At 53.0% G+C, this 16,665-nt stretch overlaps 1 protein-coding gene and 1 long non-coding RNA gene across 2 annotated transcripts in view; both read right to left on the reverse strand.

The window, feature by feature from the left end:
- Positions 1-722: 722 nt before the first annotated feature.
- LOC127058510 (uncharacterized) overlaps positions 723-16,665 on the reverse strand; it is a 254,531-nt gene continuing 238,588 nt past the window's right edge. Inside the window, exon 3 of the long non-coding RNA XR_007776393.1 lies at positions 723-874. This is a non-coding gene — a long non-coding RNA (uncharacterized LOC127058510). The remainder of the gene's footprint in view (positions 875-16,665) is intronic.
- Positions 10,029-16,665, reverse strand: part of LOC127058491 (uncharacterized) — a 211,900-nt gene continuing 205,263 nt past the window's right edge. The window contains exon 2 of the mRNA XM_050968607.1: positions 10,029-10,368. Coding sequence (XP_050824564.1) covers positions 10,103-10,368 — 266 coding nt within the window. The 3' untranslated portion in view covers positions 10,029-10,102. The remainder of the gene's footprint in view (positions 10,369-16,665) is intronic.

The raw sequence follows: 16,665 nt of genomic DNA on the forward strand, positions 1-16,665 counted from the left end.
AAACTTACTTCATTTGCCTTCTATCCTCCTCAAGCCTCAAAAATGCTTTTTTCCTTCAATGCCTTCAGTGGCCCCAGAAAATGCAACGTGTCACCAGTGAAGAAGGATGTAACTTTGTCATTACAAACGTAGGGATACTCTTGTGTGTTACCAATGAATGAGGTATCGCTGACCTAATGATTTTGTAATTCTGTGAATATGTTAATGACTGACATTGCTATAGTTGGTTACAGCAATGGACTGAGAGGCAGGAGATCTTGCATCTATTCCTGGTGTGCCACTGACTTCTTTGTTATTATGGGATCTTGGGAAAGTCACTTGACCTCTCTGTGCTTCTCTTTCCACAGCTGTAAAATGGGGATAATGGATGATATCGGGAAGAATCGTGTGTTACATGCCTGAACTCAAGTTTGAAAGCCGTTGAATATCCTTGGATAGAAGGTATGAACATTTTTGTTATAGCGGAGTGGGTAGCTGTGACGAACTAGGAATGTTCTTAATGTTTCTCTGAATACTGTGTTGGTGCCTCAGTGTCCCCATGGCAGTTCTTAAGTATCTGGCAGAGCAAAGGGCCAGTGCACCTAAATGCCTGACACTCTGTCTCCTAGCAACTGATGGCCTGGGCCCCTCCCCAGCAAGGTGCCAGCTGAAGGTGTTGAAGACAAAGGGATCAGGTGACCTCCTGGCCTGGGAAAGGGGCTGAGCAGAGAGGAGGGGCTGGGAGGGGTTGTTAGTCTGGAGCTGGCTGGGGTCAAGGGTAGAAGGCAGACCTGGGGGTCTGGCTCATTGCCCCCCAGAATGGACCCAGCCGAGGGGTCCGGTTCGCTGTATCTACAAGCTCTGTTTTAGACCCTGTTCCTGTCATCGAATAAACCTCTGTGTTACTGGCTGGCTGAGAGTCACGTCTGACTGCAAAGTGGGGGTGCAGAACCCGGTGGCTTCCCCAGGACCCCGCTGGGGTGGGCTCGCTGTGGGAAGCACACGGAGGGGCAGAGGATGCTGAATGCTCCAAGGAGAGACCCAGGAGGTGAAGCCGTGTGAGCTTCTTGCCCTGAACAAGTCTGCTCCAAGGGAGAGGAGGCTCCCCAAAGTCCTGCCTGGCTTGGTGGGGAGCAGTTCCAGAGCATCGCCCGGGGACTCCGTGACAGTAGCGATGCCTATACTTCAGGTTGCACAAATGTTTTCATTTGGATGGGTTTTTTTCAGTTGTTTTAAACTTAGTCAGACTTTTGCCTTTTAGACTGAAATTTTCTATGTTTGTTCCCTAGGTGCAAATGTTTTTGGAACATTTGAGCAAAAATGGTTTAGCCAGTTTTGAGAAGAAGGAGAGTTGGAAATAATACTTTAAAAAAGCAAAAAAGGAAAACCATTTTTACCATTTCATCATTTAAAAGAAAATTAACACTCAACATTCCATACTAATAACAAAAAAAAAACCCAAAAAACTTCCAAACAACCGCATTAAATGAACATTAAAGTCTGTGTAGTGAGGCAGCCAAAAGTCTGAAGTTGCCCATCTGTGACTTTAACTCTGTCTCCTGATACATGTGCATTACCACACAGCCTTGTCAGCTCAGTTTGTTTTATCTGCAGGACCTTGCTTCATTCTCTTCCAGCCTCAGGTTTTCCTGGAAGTCTCCTATCCAAGAACCTAGTAGGTCAGACTCTTATCTTATCTTATGAGATCATGGCGAAATGGAGCATTGCATTATGTATATTTGTGTAAAAAAATCATATCCACAACACATGGGCAGCACACTTATTAGCTAACTGTATCCAGGTACATGAATTCAACACAAAAGTCAAAAAAGACATGTGCAAAGTACTTCACTTAGGAAGTCAAAATCAGACTTACAGCTACATAATGGGGAATAACTGTCTAGGTGGTAGTACTGCTGAGAAGGATCCGGAGGTTATAGCGGATCACAAACTGAATATGAGTCACCAGTGTGACACTGTGGTGAAAAAGGCTAATGTGATTTTGAGATGTATTAACAGGAGTGTTTTATGTAAGACATAGGAGGCACTTGTCCTGCTCTACTCAGCACTGGTGAGGCCCCAGCTGGAGTACTGTGTCCAGTTTTGGGAATCACACTTGGGGAAAGATGTGGACAAATTGGAGAGACTCAGAGGAGAGCAATAAAAATGATAGAAGTTTTAAAACACCTGACCTATGAGGAAAGGTTGAAAAAACTGAGCATGTTTAGTCTTGAGAAAAGAAGACTAAGGGGTGACATTGTTTCAGTCTTCCAATCTGTTAAGGGCTGCATGTTAAATAAAGGTTCATCTTCGCTATCAAGCCAATAAGGTGAACTGCTATTGGCATCTGGCAGATTCCATTCCATATAGGAAAATGGTACACTCTTTTGTGTGTATACACAGCCATGCACATTCCTCAGATTGTTGAGTAGGAATCTACCTCAGACTCATCAAACTATGTTTTCAATTAGCAAGACTGAATAATTAGTACGGTCATGATTTACTAAAGAAAGGTTCTTGCCTACAAATAATTGCTGCCTCTGTTCCATATGCAGTTTGTATCAGTCTGGTGTAATGTCTGATTGGTATGGATTTTGTTTCCACGATCCCATTGATGCTGCTAGTCAGTTAGTGGTGCTTCAGTTCATGCCCTGTTTAGCGTATGCTACAGCCTCTTCCTGGACATCTGATTAAAAAGTGAACATTTAATTTTATAGAAATTAATTGTGTTGGCAAAATGGTTTGGAAATGCTCTGAAGATTGTTCTCCTATCAACGTGACAGATTAAGGTATTGCCATAAAGTGAATTTTGTTGACAAAATAATTTCAGGGTGTTGATAAAATGCATTTTGTCTTCAGAGTGGAAAGCATCAGACTGACAAATACTATTGTCCTTAGAAGTGTTTTCTTCAACTGTCAATCAATTCTTCCCTTTTTAAGGTAGCCAATGATAGTTCTTCATATCTGAAAAAGCTTCAACAAAAGATAATGGAAGACGTTGAAGGACAAAACAATTAAACTTTGATTTGTTGCTTTCAAATTGAAAATAGCTTTGTTACTTTGAAGACAATGATTGGTTGCCTGCAAAGTGGAAACAGGTGGCTAAGCTGTTTGATTCAGATTTGACATGCTTTGTAGTGATGAGAGGGTGAATTCTGAGTGGGGTTTCTTGGCACAGCTGTTTATATGAAAACTTATTGTTCAGATATTTGAAAATGATGTAGACCTTTTAAACCAGTTTCCTGCAAACATTTCTAGCTAGTTAAACACTTGTGAAAGTTTTTTATATTTTCATTCTCTTGTGAGGTTTTGAAAACAACAGAATTTAGGTCCTGTGAGCTTCCCACTTAAGGGCAGATAGTGCTGACATTGGAGCAAAGCCATTGCCGGCAGTGAGGATCCAAGGATGGGCAGTTCAGAGGCAACTGCAGCAGCTGCCCTGCCATGCCCTGTGGCAGAACAGGAGAGGAAAGAAGAGCACTCAGGGGTTCAGTGGCTCTGTAGCTCACCTTTGAGTAACAGCTGATTCGTCACAGGCTATTAGTCTGCCTGCCACACTGGCCTCTTGGCACAGAGCTCATGGCAGTCCAGCCGTAGTTTGCCGGCTGAGTGGGCTAAGGATTTGGCTCATATTGTGAAGTCTCAACACTGCCAGATGTGGCAAGGAGGAGAGCTCACTGGGCATGAGGGCTACGGTTGGGCAGCACAGCTGGGTGTCTAGGCAATAGGGACGTGCAGACAATGGTAGCAAATTACAGCTGTAGGTCAATATATTTGGTCCTGTTTGCATGGCAATAAGAATTCTTTTCATTTGAAAACAGTTTGTTTCCATGGTTCCTCCTCTAAGTAAGCGATGTATCAAACTGCTCATAAGAACGGCCATACTGGGTCCATCTAGCCCAATATCCTATTTACCAACAGTGGCCAATGCCAGGTACTTCACAGGGAATGAACTGAACAGGCAATTGGCAAGTGATCTATCCCCGGTCACCCATTCCCAGCCTCTGGCAGGTGAAATCTGTGTCTTGCAGACATACTTCTGCCACTGCGACAGAGATTGGGGTTTCATCTCACCCAGCTCTAGAAACTGAATATTCTTCTAGTGAAAGGTACCAGGCAGACCAACCTGAGGACCCCGGCTAGTTGTAGAACAGGGAAGGGAACATATCGTGGCAGCACAAGTGTCTCCTGCATGCTGCTCTCCAGAGACCCCACTGTGAGGGATAAGAAGGGAATTCAGCTTCAGCAGCCCTTTGAATTCTTCCCTCTGTGCTGAGACCACCACCAGCGGCTGTGAAGAGAATTATGCTGAGGGTTCCTGTGCACTGGGAAATGCATCTTGTTTCACACAGGTGCTGAGCTGCCTGTGAAGGGTCAGAGCTTTGGGTCACTGCTAACCAAGGCTGGATTTCAGGTGATGACCTGCTGACCACAGCACCTGTAAGAAACCACTCAGTGAAAGATGGCTCAGGATCCCATGGACAGAGCCGCTGGTGCTACAGAAATAATAACAATGGCTCTATGTCCTTGCAGCAATTCCCGGAGCCACCCAGTCCCTTTACCAGGCCCATTTGAAACTCAGAGAAGCAGTTGTGAGCTAGGTGAGATTTTTTAAAAAAAATTCTGGGACCAAATTCCTCCCTGGCATAGCTCTAGTGAAAGCAGGGTCCAATGCAGCTAAACCCATTTAATCCATGGAGCTGTTTTTCCTAGATAATGGGTTGGAGAAAGAACCTCTTGGGCTCTCCAGCCACCCTGCTGCCTTCAGGGAGGGTAATATGCTGGTGTTTTCACTGAATCCCCCTTATTTCTTACCTAGATTCCCAGAGTTCCACAGATTCTTGCCTCCCCCCACCCATCCCAGCTTTGATAGCCTGGCATCAAGCATTTACAGTTCTGCAGACACCCATCCTGGGTATGAACGGGGTTCAGTTAGTGTTCCAGGGAAGCCTGAACCAATGGAGCTCTTGTTGTGACACAGTAATTGTGCTTTATTACTGTTTCGTGGTAGTGGCACAGCTAATCATGTTAAAGGCTAAATGACCTTGTTAGAACAGCTACTCCTAATCAAATGAAAGTGAAGCTCCTATAAGTCACTGGAATGACACTTAGCATAATATTTCCTTAATATGTGGACCATCTGTTCATCCCCTTCAAAATAATCAGTGGCTTCCTTGTTATCTTCACTTCCCAGCATCAAAGTCAGTTAGCTGGCACCAGGCACAACACAGAAGCTGTATAACTTTGGCTTGCAGGATATTTTGAAAACTTTAACAAGATCTAAACAATGAAAACTATAAATTGTGTGACATTCCAGTTCTGATTGAGAAATTAATTAACAACTGCTGCACCCTTTCCCTTCTGGCATTAAAGCAACCTTAGTATGGCTGGGGAAGCTGTGTTCCTTTCTTGGGGGCCTGTAGGTGGGAGGAGTAGTCTATATATTTATTTGGAGTTTTATGGACTGCAGCACCGAACACCCATCCAATAATGTGAACACCATGAAGAGTCCTTTAAAAATACATGGATAAACAAACAGACCCACCAGTTACCCAAGCAAATCAAGTCACCCAGTGACAACATACCCAAGAAAGCACTAATCGGCATCTCCCTGCACTCCTCCCAGCCAGCACCCGCCTCGTCAGGGCAAGGGGGAAGGATGGGCTTGCAGTGCCCCCCACAGACAGACAAACTGCCTGTTCTAGGCCTGGGAGGAAGCTGGTCCTAAATGCCTGGAGTCAAAGCCTTGTCAGCCACCCCTGTCTCTGGCTGAAGGGGTGTCAGCTTGGCTGCTTTGCACTGCCTGCACCTGCGGCAGTCTCTCACGAGCAGAGAGGTGCCTCTCTGATAGGCAGGTCTCAGGCCATTGAGGGCTTTGTAGCTCAAAACCAGCCCCTGAAACTGCTTGCAGAAAACAATGGGTAAATGAGGCTGCAGTCAGCCTCTCTTGAGGAGACAGCACTTTCTTCTGCCATCTTGGGTCCATTTCCTGCAGCAGGTGATATCTGACTGCACTCCCACATGGGCCTGGAGAGCTTGATGGAATTGGTGTGCACCTACTAATCAGCCTTCGCCACACAGCTCCTGTTCAGCCTGGCGGCCCCAGTGTTACAGTCACAGCCAGATTAGAACAACAACTCAAAGCCAATCATTGTATGGGGACACGTAGTATAAAAGGGTCTGACTGTCTTGAGCACACAGCGTCAGGCGCTGTTGCCCAATAAAGCTGTCAGTTAGCGAAACAGCAGCAAGTCCTTGAACAATAGTTTCCCAAATTTAAACAGGGAAAGAACTACTCACTGTCACGGAGTGTGGGGGAGTCCGGCCCTGCACCCCTCTTCCTGGGACCCACAGTGACTCTCAGCCAGCCAGTAAAACAGAAGGTTTATTGGACAACAGGAACACAGGTTACAGCAGAGCTTGCAGGCACAGTCAGGACCCCTCCACCGAGTCCTTCTGGGCTTTCAGGGTGCTTGGATCCTAGCTAGGATACCCTGAATTCCACCCACACAGCCCCAAGCCCAAACTCAAACTGCTTCCCTCTTGCCACCCCCTTCCTTTGTCCCCTTCCCGGGCAAAGGTGTTGACCTTTCCCCTCCCTTACCTAGCTCAGGTTACAGGCTCTGGCATCGTCCATCTCCTAAAGTCCTCCCCTGCTCTCCCACTCCCCACACAGACAGTCCCTACTGCATCACATCTCTCCCCCCTTCGAGACTGAACTGAGCGGGGTCACTCTGCCCAGTGACCTGGGGAAGTTCAGGGTCCCCTCTCCGGGACAACGCATCCGCTGTCAGGTTGGCACTTCCCTTCACATGGACCACGTCCATGTCATAGTCCTGGAGGAGCAGGCTCCACCTCAGGAGCTTGGCGTTGGCTCCTTTCATCTGGTGCAGCCAGGTCAGGGGAGAGTGGTCGGTGTACACGGTGAAGTGTCGCCCAAAGAGATATGGCTCTAGCTTCTTAAGGGCCCACACCATGGCCAGGCATTCCTTCTCGATGGCCGCGTAGCTTTGTTCCCGGGGTAGCAGCTTCTTACTCAGGTACACGATAGGGTGTCTCTCCCCCTTTTCATCCTCCTGCATTAACACCGCCCCCAGTCCCGTGTCTGAGGCATCGGTGAACACCATAAAGGGTTTGTCAAAATCTGGGTTTGCCAGAACTGGGTCGCTAACCAGAGCCTCCTTCAGCGCCCGGAAAGCCTCCTGGCACTGCTCAGTCCAGATCACCTTGTCTGGCTTCCCCTTTTTGCACAGTTCAGTGATGGGGCCGGCTATGGCACTGAAGTGGGGCACGAACCTTCGATAGTACCCCGCCATCCCAATAAAGGCCTGGACCTGCTTTTTGGTTTGGGGAGCAGGCCAGTCTCTGATCACCTCCACCTTGGCTGGTTCCGGCTTCAGGCAGCCGCTCCCCACCCGATGGCCCAGGTAAGATACTTCAGCCATCCCCACCTTGCACTTCTCAGCCTTTACTGTTAACCCAGCCTTCCGGAGTCGGTCCAGGACTTGTTTAACCTGGGACACGTGGTCCTCCCAGGTCTGGCTGAAGACGCAGATGTCGTCAATATACGCCACGGCAAAACTCTCCATCCCCCTCAGTAGCTGATCCACCAGGCGCTGGAAGGTGGCCGGCGCTCCCTTGAGGCCGAAGGGCAGGGTCAAAAACTCATAGAGCCCCAGAGGGGTGATAAAGGCCGATTTCAGCCTGGCATCTGCGTCCAGCGGCACTTGCCAGTAGCCTTTGGTAAGATCCATAGTGGTGAGGTACCGTGCACCTCCCAGCTTGTCTAGGAGCTCGTCAGGCCTGGGCATAGGGTAGGCATCAGATATGGTGATGGCATTGAGCTTTCGATAGTCCACACAGAACCGGATTGACCCATCCTTCTTGGGAACCAGCACTACTGGCGAGGCCCAAGGGCTGGAAGACGGCTGGATCACCCCCAAAGCCAGCATGTCCCTGACCTCTCTTTCAAGATCCTGGGCAGTTTTACCAGTGACCCGAAAAGGGGAGCATCTTATAGGGGGGTGTGACCCCGTCTCCACCCGGTGGACAGTCAAATTAGTGCGTCCAGGCTGGTTGGAAAACAGCTGTCGGTACAGATGCAGCACCCCTCTGATCTCAGCGTGCTGGCCCGGGGTCAGTTGCTCAGAGAGGGGAATCGCCTCCAGGGGGGAACCAGCTTTTGTCCCAGGGAATAGATCCACTAAGGGGTCATCTCCCTGCCCCTCCCAATGTCCACACACGGCCAACACCACATTCCCCCTGTCATAGTATGGTTTCATCATGTTCACATGGTACACCCGACGGTGATGTGCCCGGTTTGACAGCTCCACCACATAGTTTACCTCATTCAGTTGCTTGATAACCTTGAAGGGCCCTTCCCAGGCGGCCTGGAGTTTGTTTCTCCTCACGGGGATAAGAACCATCACCTGATCCCCGGTGGCGAAGGCACGGGCTCGTGCTGTGCGGTCATACCAGACCTTCTGCCTCCTCTGGGCTCGGGCCAGATTCTCCCTGGCCAGGCCCATGAGCTCGGCCAGTCTTTCCCGGAAGGTCAGGACATACTCCACCACTGACTCTCCCTCGGGAGAGGCCTTCCCCTCCCATTCGTCCCTCATCAGGTCTAGGGGCCCCCTCACCCGCCTTCCATACAACAGTTCGAAAGGAGAAAACCCGGTAGATTCCTGGGGTACCTCCCTGTACGCAAACAGCAGGTGAGGTAAGTACTTGTCCCAATCTTGCGGATGCTGGTTCATAAATGTTTTTAGCATCATCTTCAGCGTCCCGTTGAACCTTTCTACCAGCCCGTTGGACTGGGGGTGATACGCTGAGGCCCAGTTGTGCTGGACCCCACATTTCTGCCATAAGGACCGGAGCAGGGCCGACATGAAGTTGGACCCCTGGTCCGTTAAGACCTCCTTGGGGAACCCCACCCGGCTGAAAATTGTCAGCAGCGCATCTGCCACTGTGTCTGCTTCGATAGAGGACAAGGCCACCGCCTCGGGGTAGCGAGTGGCAAAATCCACCACCACCAGGATGTATTTCTTCCCTGACCGGGTCATCTTGCTGAGAGGTCCCACTATGTCCATGGCCACCTTCTGGAAAGGTTCTTCTATGATGGGTAAAGGCCTCAAAGCCGCTTTCCCCTTGTCCCGGGCCTTCCCCACCCTCTGGCAGGGGTCACAGGATTGGCAGTACTGTCGGACATGGGTAAAGACCCCAGGCCAGTAAAAGTTCTGTAGCAGCCTCTGCCTGGTGCGCCGGATTCCCTGGTGCCCTGCGAGAGGGATGTCATGGGCCAGGTACAACAGCTTGTGACGGAACTTCTGGGGAACCACCAGCTGCCTCCTGATCCCCCATGACTCTACTTCCCCTGGGGGAGCCCATTCTCGGTACAGGAACCCCTTCTCCCACAGGAACCTCTCCTTGCAACCTCTCCTCATGGTCTGTACCACACTAAGGTCAGCCCGGTCCCTGTGCTTCCGCAAGGAGGGATCTTTCTGCAACTCGGCCTGGAACTCAGCAGCTGGGACAGGAATGGGGACCGGCTCTCTCTTGCTGGCTGGGTCTGAGGCCGCAGCCTCTCTGCACCGTGCCCCTGGGCGTTCCCCGCTCCCTGAGTTAGGGTCCTGCACCTCAGGTCGAGTACCTTCCCCGTTTTCGGGGTGCAGTGCCATTTGCCGACTCTGACTACGAGTCACGACCAGGGCACTCTGGGTGTTACTAGGCCAGTCCTCAAGGTCCCCTCCCATTAACACGTCAGTGGGCAAATATTGGTGTACCCCCACATCTTTGGGGCCCTCCTTGGCCCCCCATTTCAGGTGTACCCTTGCCACGGGTACCTTGAATGGGGTCCCGCCCACGCCCATCAGGGTCAGGTAGGTGTCGGGCACCATCCGATCTGAGGCCACCACCTCGGGCCGGGCCAGCGTCACCTCTGCGCCCGTGTCCCAGTACCCAGTGACCTTCCTCCCATCCACTTCCAGGGAAACAATGCACTCTTTCCGGAGGGGCAGCCCCGCGCCCACCCGGTAAACCAAAAACCCGGAACCGGGAGCATCCATAGGTGGTATGTTGCCAACCCCCCTTTCCTGGGAATGTAGCCCCTCCTCCGATTGGGTTTTTACCCAGTCCACCCTCTGTGGGTTGGGTCTGCTTGGTCTGTCCCTGAGCTTGGGGCACTGGGCCCGTATGTGACCTCGTTGGCCACAGCGATAGCAGCCCATATCTCGTGGGTCCCCTTGAGTGGGTCGGAGGGACCTGCCGCTGGATGTTCCCCTTTTGGGGGGGTTCTCCATAGGCCCCCTTTGGGAGGTCCCATGTTGACTCTCTCTCTGCGTTGAGGCAGGCCTGCTCCTTCGAGACTCCTCCCTGCCATCCCCTGCCCGACTGTCCACAAATTGGTCGGCCAGCTGGCCTGCATGCTGCGGGTTCTCCGGCTTCTGGTCCATCAACCACAGCCTCAGGTCGGACGGGCACTGCTCGTACAGGTGCTCCAGTATGAATAGGTCAAGCAGGTCCTCTTTAGTTTGGGCCCCAGCTGTCCACTTGCGGGCATACCCCTGCGCCCGGTTGACCAGTTGTAGGTATGTGACCTCACGGGTTTTACGCTGGCTCCGGAACTTTTTCCGGTACATCTCAGGAGTCAGCCCAAACTCGCGGAGCAGGGCCTGTTTGAACAGTTCGTAGTCCCCTGCCTCCGCCCCTTTCAGTCGGCTGTACACCTCCACGGCTGTGGAGTCCAGTAAGGGGGTGAGAACTGCGATCCTGTCTGCAGGGTCAACCCTGTGCAGCTCGCAGGCATTCTCAAAGGCCGTCAGGAAGGGATCTATGTCCTCCCCCTCCTTATGCCGGGGCAGCAAGTGCTTATCAAAGCTCTTTGTAGGCTTGGGTCCCCCCTCACTCACCGCAGCCGGAGCCTCACTGCTCCTCAGCCGGGCCAGGTCCAGCTCATGTTTACGCTGTTTCTCCTTCTCCTCCCACTCACGCTGGCGCTGGTTCTCCTCATGTTTACGCTGGTTCTCCTCATGTTCACGCTGTTTCGCCTTCTCCTCCAGCTCTCGCCTCTTTAACTCGAGCTCCTCCCGTCTCAGCTCCCTTTCATATTCCAGCCGCATCCGCTCCACGGATGCCGAGCGTTGCCGGGAGGATCCCCTGCTGGGGGGTGAGCTTCGCTGGCAGGATCCCCTGCTGGCCGGGGGTGTCACGGTGCCCTCGGTATACACTGGGCTCCTCCCCGCCCTTCCCCTAGGCCTAGGAAGGAGGGGGGGTCTCGGGAAGCCCTCGTCCGCCGGCTGACCACTCCCAGCGGGGACAGACACTGGTGCCTGCGCTGCATCTGCTCGGCTGCTTCCCTCAGAGACAGGGCTCCGTTCATTCATGCGGTCTCCCTCCTCCAGCTGGGCAATCAGCTGGTCCTTGGTGCGTCTCCCTGGGTGCAGCCCCCTCTGCTTGCACAGCTCTAGCAGGTCACACTTGCGCCGCTTGGCATACATCTTCCTGCTGACCACTCACAGGCCGGGGTGCTTGCCGCTCCCCACGGTTTCCAGGGGGACCCCTAGTGCACCAGCCCTTCTTGAGGTCACCACCTCTCTGCCAGGGTCGAGCTGCAGACTCCTCCGCCCCTGGGACCGCTCACTGCATCCCCCGGGGGACCCTGTTACTGCAAAGTCCTTCTCACTGGGCACACACTCCCAGGGGTTAACCACCCCTTCGTTTTACTGCTCCCCAGTCACTTACTGCAGGAAGCGCCGTCCACGGGGTGCAGTATATCCCACCGCTGCCACCAGTTGTCACGGAGTGTGGGGGAGTCCGGCCCTGCACCCCTCTTCCTGGGACCCACAGTGACTCTCAGCCAGCCAGTAAAACAGAAGGTTTATTGGACAACAGGAACACAGGTTACAGCAGAGCTTGCAGGCACAGTCAGGACCCCTCCACCGAGTCCTTCTGGGCTTTCAGGGTGCTTGGATCCTAGCTAGGATACCCTGAATTCCGCCCACACAGCCCCAAGCCCAAACTCCAACTGCTTCCCTCCTGCCACTCCCTTCCTTTGTCCCCTTCCCGGGCAAAGGTGTTGACCTTTCCCCTCCCTTACCTAGCTCAGGTTACAGGCTCTGGCATCGTCCATCTCCTAAAGTCCTCCCCTGCTCTCCCACTCCCCACACAGACAGTCCCTACTGCATCACACTCACAAATCAGTTTTCAAAGAAATAAAAAACACTCGATTCAAGTTAAACAGAGGGATTGAATTTGCTGTCCCCTGACCCTGAGAGAAATGAGGTGTTTGTCCCAGAGGGCACCGGCACTGACACCCTTCACAAGGGTGCTCTGGTCAGTAAGATTGTGTCCACACTGCAACCAAAAACCTGCAGCACCAAGTCCCAGAGCTTGGGCAGCTGACTTGGGCTCACAGGCTTGGGCTATGTCGCTGTAAAATTGCAGTGGAGATGTTCAGGCACGGGCTGCAGCCTGGGCTCCAAGACCTGCCTCTTTGCTGGGTCTCAGAGCCCAAGCTCCAAATGTTTATATGGAAATGAGCCCCGCGAGCCTGGGCCAGCTGACCTGGGCCAGTCATGGGTTGTTTACTGCAGGGTAGACGTACCCTTAAGGGCTGAAGCACTGGTGTTTATTACACAAATTGCCTCTTTGCAGGTTAGCCCTTAGTCTTAGACAGGAGAAGAAGCCCCATATTCCTTTCACTAGAGCAGACCAGACAGAAATGCTTTCAAAAGGACTGCCCCCAGAAACCAGGTCCCATTTCTCCTATACAAAGCCCTTGGCCTGGCCTGTTATCTCTCCGTGACTCATTGCAGCAGAGCACAGACTGTCCTGTGCAGTAGCCAGGGGCTGTGGACTGCCAGAGGGGAGACAATGGGTCAGAAAGAGCCCAAGTCAGACCATCCCAGAGCGCAGTGCAACCCCTGAGCTCCCCTCCATAGCAATGGCTGACACAGGTTTCTGTTTTCAGCAGGCTGTGAAGGGCTGGCTCTGGGAAAGTGTTGGTCAGGAGTGCCTGATGGGGTGAGGGGAGCACTGCAGGGCCTGGCTGGCATGATGGAGGAGAGAACTGCTGTCTGGGATGGCACTGGAATGCTGGGGGAGCCCTGGGAGTTTGGTTTCGGTTAGAGACAGGCCCCAACCAAATCTAAGCCATGGTTTTGACAACTCCAAGGTTGGAGGTGTCTGGATCTGCACTGGCTGTGAAATCCGAACCAGCATCTGTGTTTAGTTCCCAGCTACTCATGCTTGGATGGGGTCTTATCCCCTGGCTCTGTGATGATCAGACACATACTGGGGTGCAGAGCTGGGAGGAGCATCGTTAGACCCAGCCAATCAGATATTCAGATCCAAAGGGCTGGAAGCTGTGGGAACTATTCCATTCTGCAAGCCCCTTCAGTGTCTGATAAACATGCTTGGCACAATAACAGATTTGGAATAATGAAGCGGAGTGCGTTGAGGGGGGAGGCTGGGGTAAATGGTACTCTTTATCCACCGTCCCAGGGCGCAGGTGCCTGTAAATATCATCAGAGCCAGGGGGGCAACCCCCCACCCACTAGAAAAAGTCCCTTCATCTCAGATGCACTCAGATATCCTAAGCGTCACTAATCCATCTTTACAGCAATTCCCGCTCCCTAGCAGGAACCTATAGAATGCACATCCACAGGCTGCAGCCTGATCCCAGTGTCAGAGCATCACCTTCTAGCAATTAGGAGTACAGTATTTCCTGCCTGAAATACTGTCTGTGGCTTCCAAACCTCCTGCAAACAGAGCCCTTTGAATTTCTCTCTGCTTCGGGCCAGGTCCACAAGACTCTGTTTAAGGGATGCCAATTAGGCTACAATGTAAGCTGCCTTCATGCTTTGTTTTCCAGCATCTGTATCCTGTTAGCATCTCTCTAGCTCTATCTCGCACATTTTGTTATGCGCACATGTTTAGACAGAAATAACAAGAGTTCTTCTTTCCTCCAAACCTTTGCAGTGATGAGCTGGGACTGTAATCAGTGGGGCTTACAGGACTCTGCCCACTGCCATCACAGTTCTAGCCACTGAGGGGTTCTTGTTGCAATGTTATCACCAGGGCTGATGAGATGAAGGTGGGTTAAAACACATTATCTGTTTCCATTCTACTGCTGAGATTGATGGAATTTCATTAGCTCGTTGCTCTCTTTGGCTCTTGGAAGCTCTGATCTCTCCTCCAGGGCAAGGGAGCAGCAGCCACTGAAGCAGACAGAAACCTGCTGCAAATAGACAGTGCTGATCCCATCCCCTCAGCACAGCAGCAAAGGTGGCTGCCATATGTACCCAAAAATCCTTGGACCAAAGCTCCATTGTCCTCACCCCAGCTCCAGGACAGTGCTGCTGCCCTATCTGGACTCTTGGCCTGTCCTGCCCCATCCCTCTTCAACCTTCGTCCCCACTCTCTGAACATGGCTGTGTACCATTTTGCAAACCCCATTCCCCCAGCGCAAGGCTCCCTCAGCTGGGCTCTGCCCTCTGGGACCCTCGCTGGCAGCACAGCCTTTGCTCAGCCACAGAATGGTCCCAGTGGCCAGTCTGCCACCTGCCTTCTTTCCCGGATGGAGCCTCTGCAGGGAGAAAGGTACGCAGGAAAGGAGCCCCATCCAGCCCAAGGTAGTCATGGCTCACATGGGCCCCAGGCACAGCTACTGGGAGTGCAGTCTCCTGCTGCTGAGCAACAGAGCTGAGGGCAGGGAGCCCCCATGGGCCAGGACCTCATCCCTAACAGTCTGACCCCAACCAGGCTTGTAGCTCAGAAATCTGGGTGCCTGGCCCTGCTGGCCCAGTGTGCACTCCCCTGCAGTGGTGAGCTGGAGCCGGTTCGCACCAGTTCGCAAGAACTGGTTGTTAAATTTAGAAGCTAGTGTAGAACCGGTTATTAAAGGGGCGGGCAGGTGGGCAAACTCTGGTCCGCAGGCCACTTCTGGCCCACGGGACCGTCTTGTCCGGCCTGCCTGAGTTCCCAGCTGGGGACACTCCCCCGGCCCCTCCTCCACTTGCCCCCACCGCAGAGCCCCAACATGCCCAGCCACTGGAGCCAGCGCTCTGGGCAGCTCTGCAGCTCTGCTGCCCTGAGCAGCATGGTAAGGGGGCCGGGCCGGGGCTGGGAGGAGGGGTTGGATAAGGGGCAGGGAGCGGTTGGAGGGGGCAGAGGTTCTGGGGTGGTGGTCAGAGGATGGGGAACGGGGGGGTTGGGAAGGCATGGGAGTTCCGGGGGTCTGTCGGAGTGGAGGTGGATGGGGTCAGGGAAGTCGGGGACAGGGAGTGGGGCAAATTGGGTTGGGGTTGGGGTCCTGGGAGGCAGTTAGGGTGGGCGGGTCTCAGGGGGGCGGTCAGGGGACAAGAAGCGGGGGGGGGTTTAATGGATTGCAGGTTCTGAGAGGGGCATCTGGGGGCAGTCAGGAGCAGGATGTGGTTTGTGGTTGGATGGGGGGGTGAGGGGAGACAGGCACTTGGATCTTGTACTCAACGCGCGGTTCCATATCTGGTCTTTGGCGGCACTTCAGGGGCGGGGGGGGTGTCTTCACTCGCTCCTGGTGAAGGACCCACTGCCAAAATACCACCAAAAACCCAGAGCGAGTGAAGATCCCCCCACCGCCGAAGTGCTGCTGAGGACAGGGCCACCCAGAGGATTCAGGGGGCCTGGGGCAAAGTGGGGGAACTGCGGCGCTTGTACTCACCTGGCGGCGGTCTGGGTCTTCGGCGGCATTTCGGCGGCCGGGGGCCCTTCAGTCACTTTGAGTCTTCGGCAGCACTGAAGAGCCCCCCACCACCGAAATCTCTCCAAAGACCCGGACCGCCACTGGGCCAGGGCTCGCGGGGCCCCTGCAGGGCTCGGGGCCTGGGGCAAATTGCTCCACTTGCCAGCCCCCCGGGAGGCCCTGGCTGAGGACCTGGTAGGGAACTGGTTATTAGGATTTTGGGAGATCATCACTGCTCCCCTCCCTGCCCCACTCCATACCCCACATACTTTGAAGGGCTTGGAAGGAATCTGGGAAAGCAGGAACGCTCGCAGGCTTTGGGGAGGTCTGTGTCTGCTATGGTACTTACACCAAGATCTCTTCCACAGGCAACCATACCTGCAAGGCTTTGGGGACAAGTGTGCTCAGTGTGGAGCTGAGATAATGCATGTGCTGCCTGTATCTGGGAGTGAAACCTGGCCTGGCTCAGCAGATGCTCTTCTGGTCAGTGAGGGGTTAACATAATCGTGTAGAGAAGTGCCTAGGGAAGGGTCCCAGCACACCCTCCAGGCTGTGTGACTGATGTCCTGGCAGCTCTCTGAGACCTGCCCAAGGCATCTCAGCCAGAGGAGAGCAGGTTGCTCTTTGAGTCATAAAAGTTGCATTCAGAAAGATGATGCTATCCTTGCTCCGGAGTAGTGGTTCTCAACCTATTTATCATTGTGGGCCATGTCTAATGCTACCTGTATGGCCCTGAGGATGTCAAATAGGCCGCAGCTGTGTGCTGATTGGGCCGCAAGTGGTCCACGGGCCGTGGGTTGAGAACCATGGCTCTAGAGGAAGCTGCTGGTAAAAACTGCTCAGTGATGTTGGCTAAATGTTACCCTCATTTTTTCCTTTCAGTGTGTGTGCGTGCACATGGGGGGGTGTGTATTAACCCAAAGTGGCATGATGCCACCTGGACTCATGGCCTTAGCCAAACCCAGGAA

Source organism: Gopherus flavomarginatus, chromosome 9, assembly GCF_025201925.1.
Source record: "Gopherus flavomarginatus isolate rGopFla2 chromosome 9, rGopFla2.mat.asm, whole genome shotgun sequence".
NCBI classification, from domain to species: domain Eukaryota; kingdom Metazoa; phylum Chordata; order Testudines; family Testudinidae; genus Gopherus; species Gopherus flavomarginatus.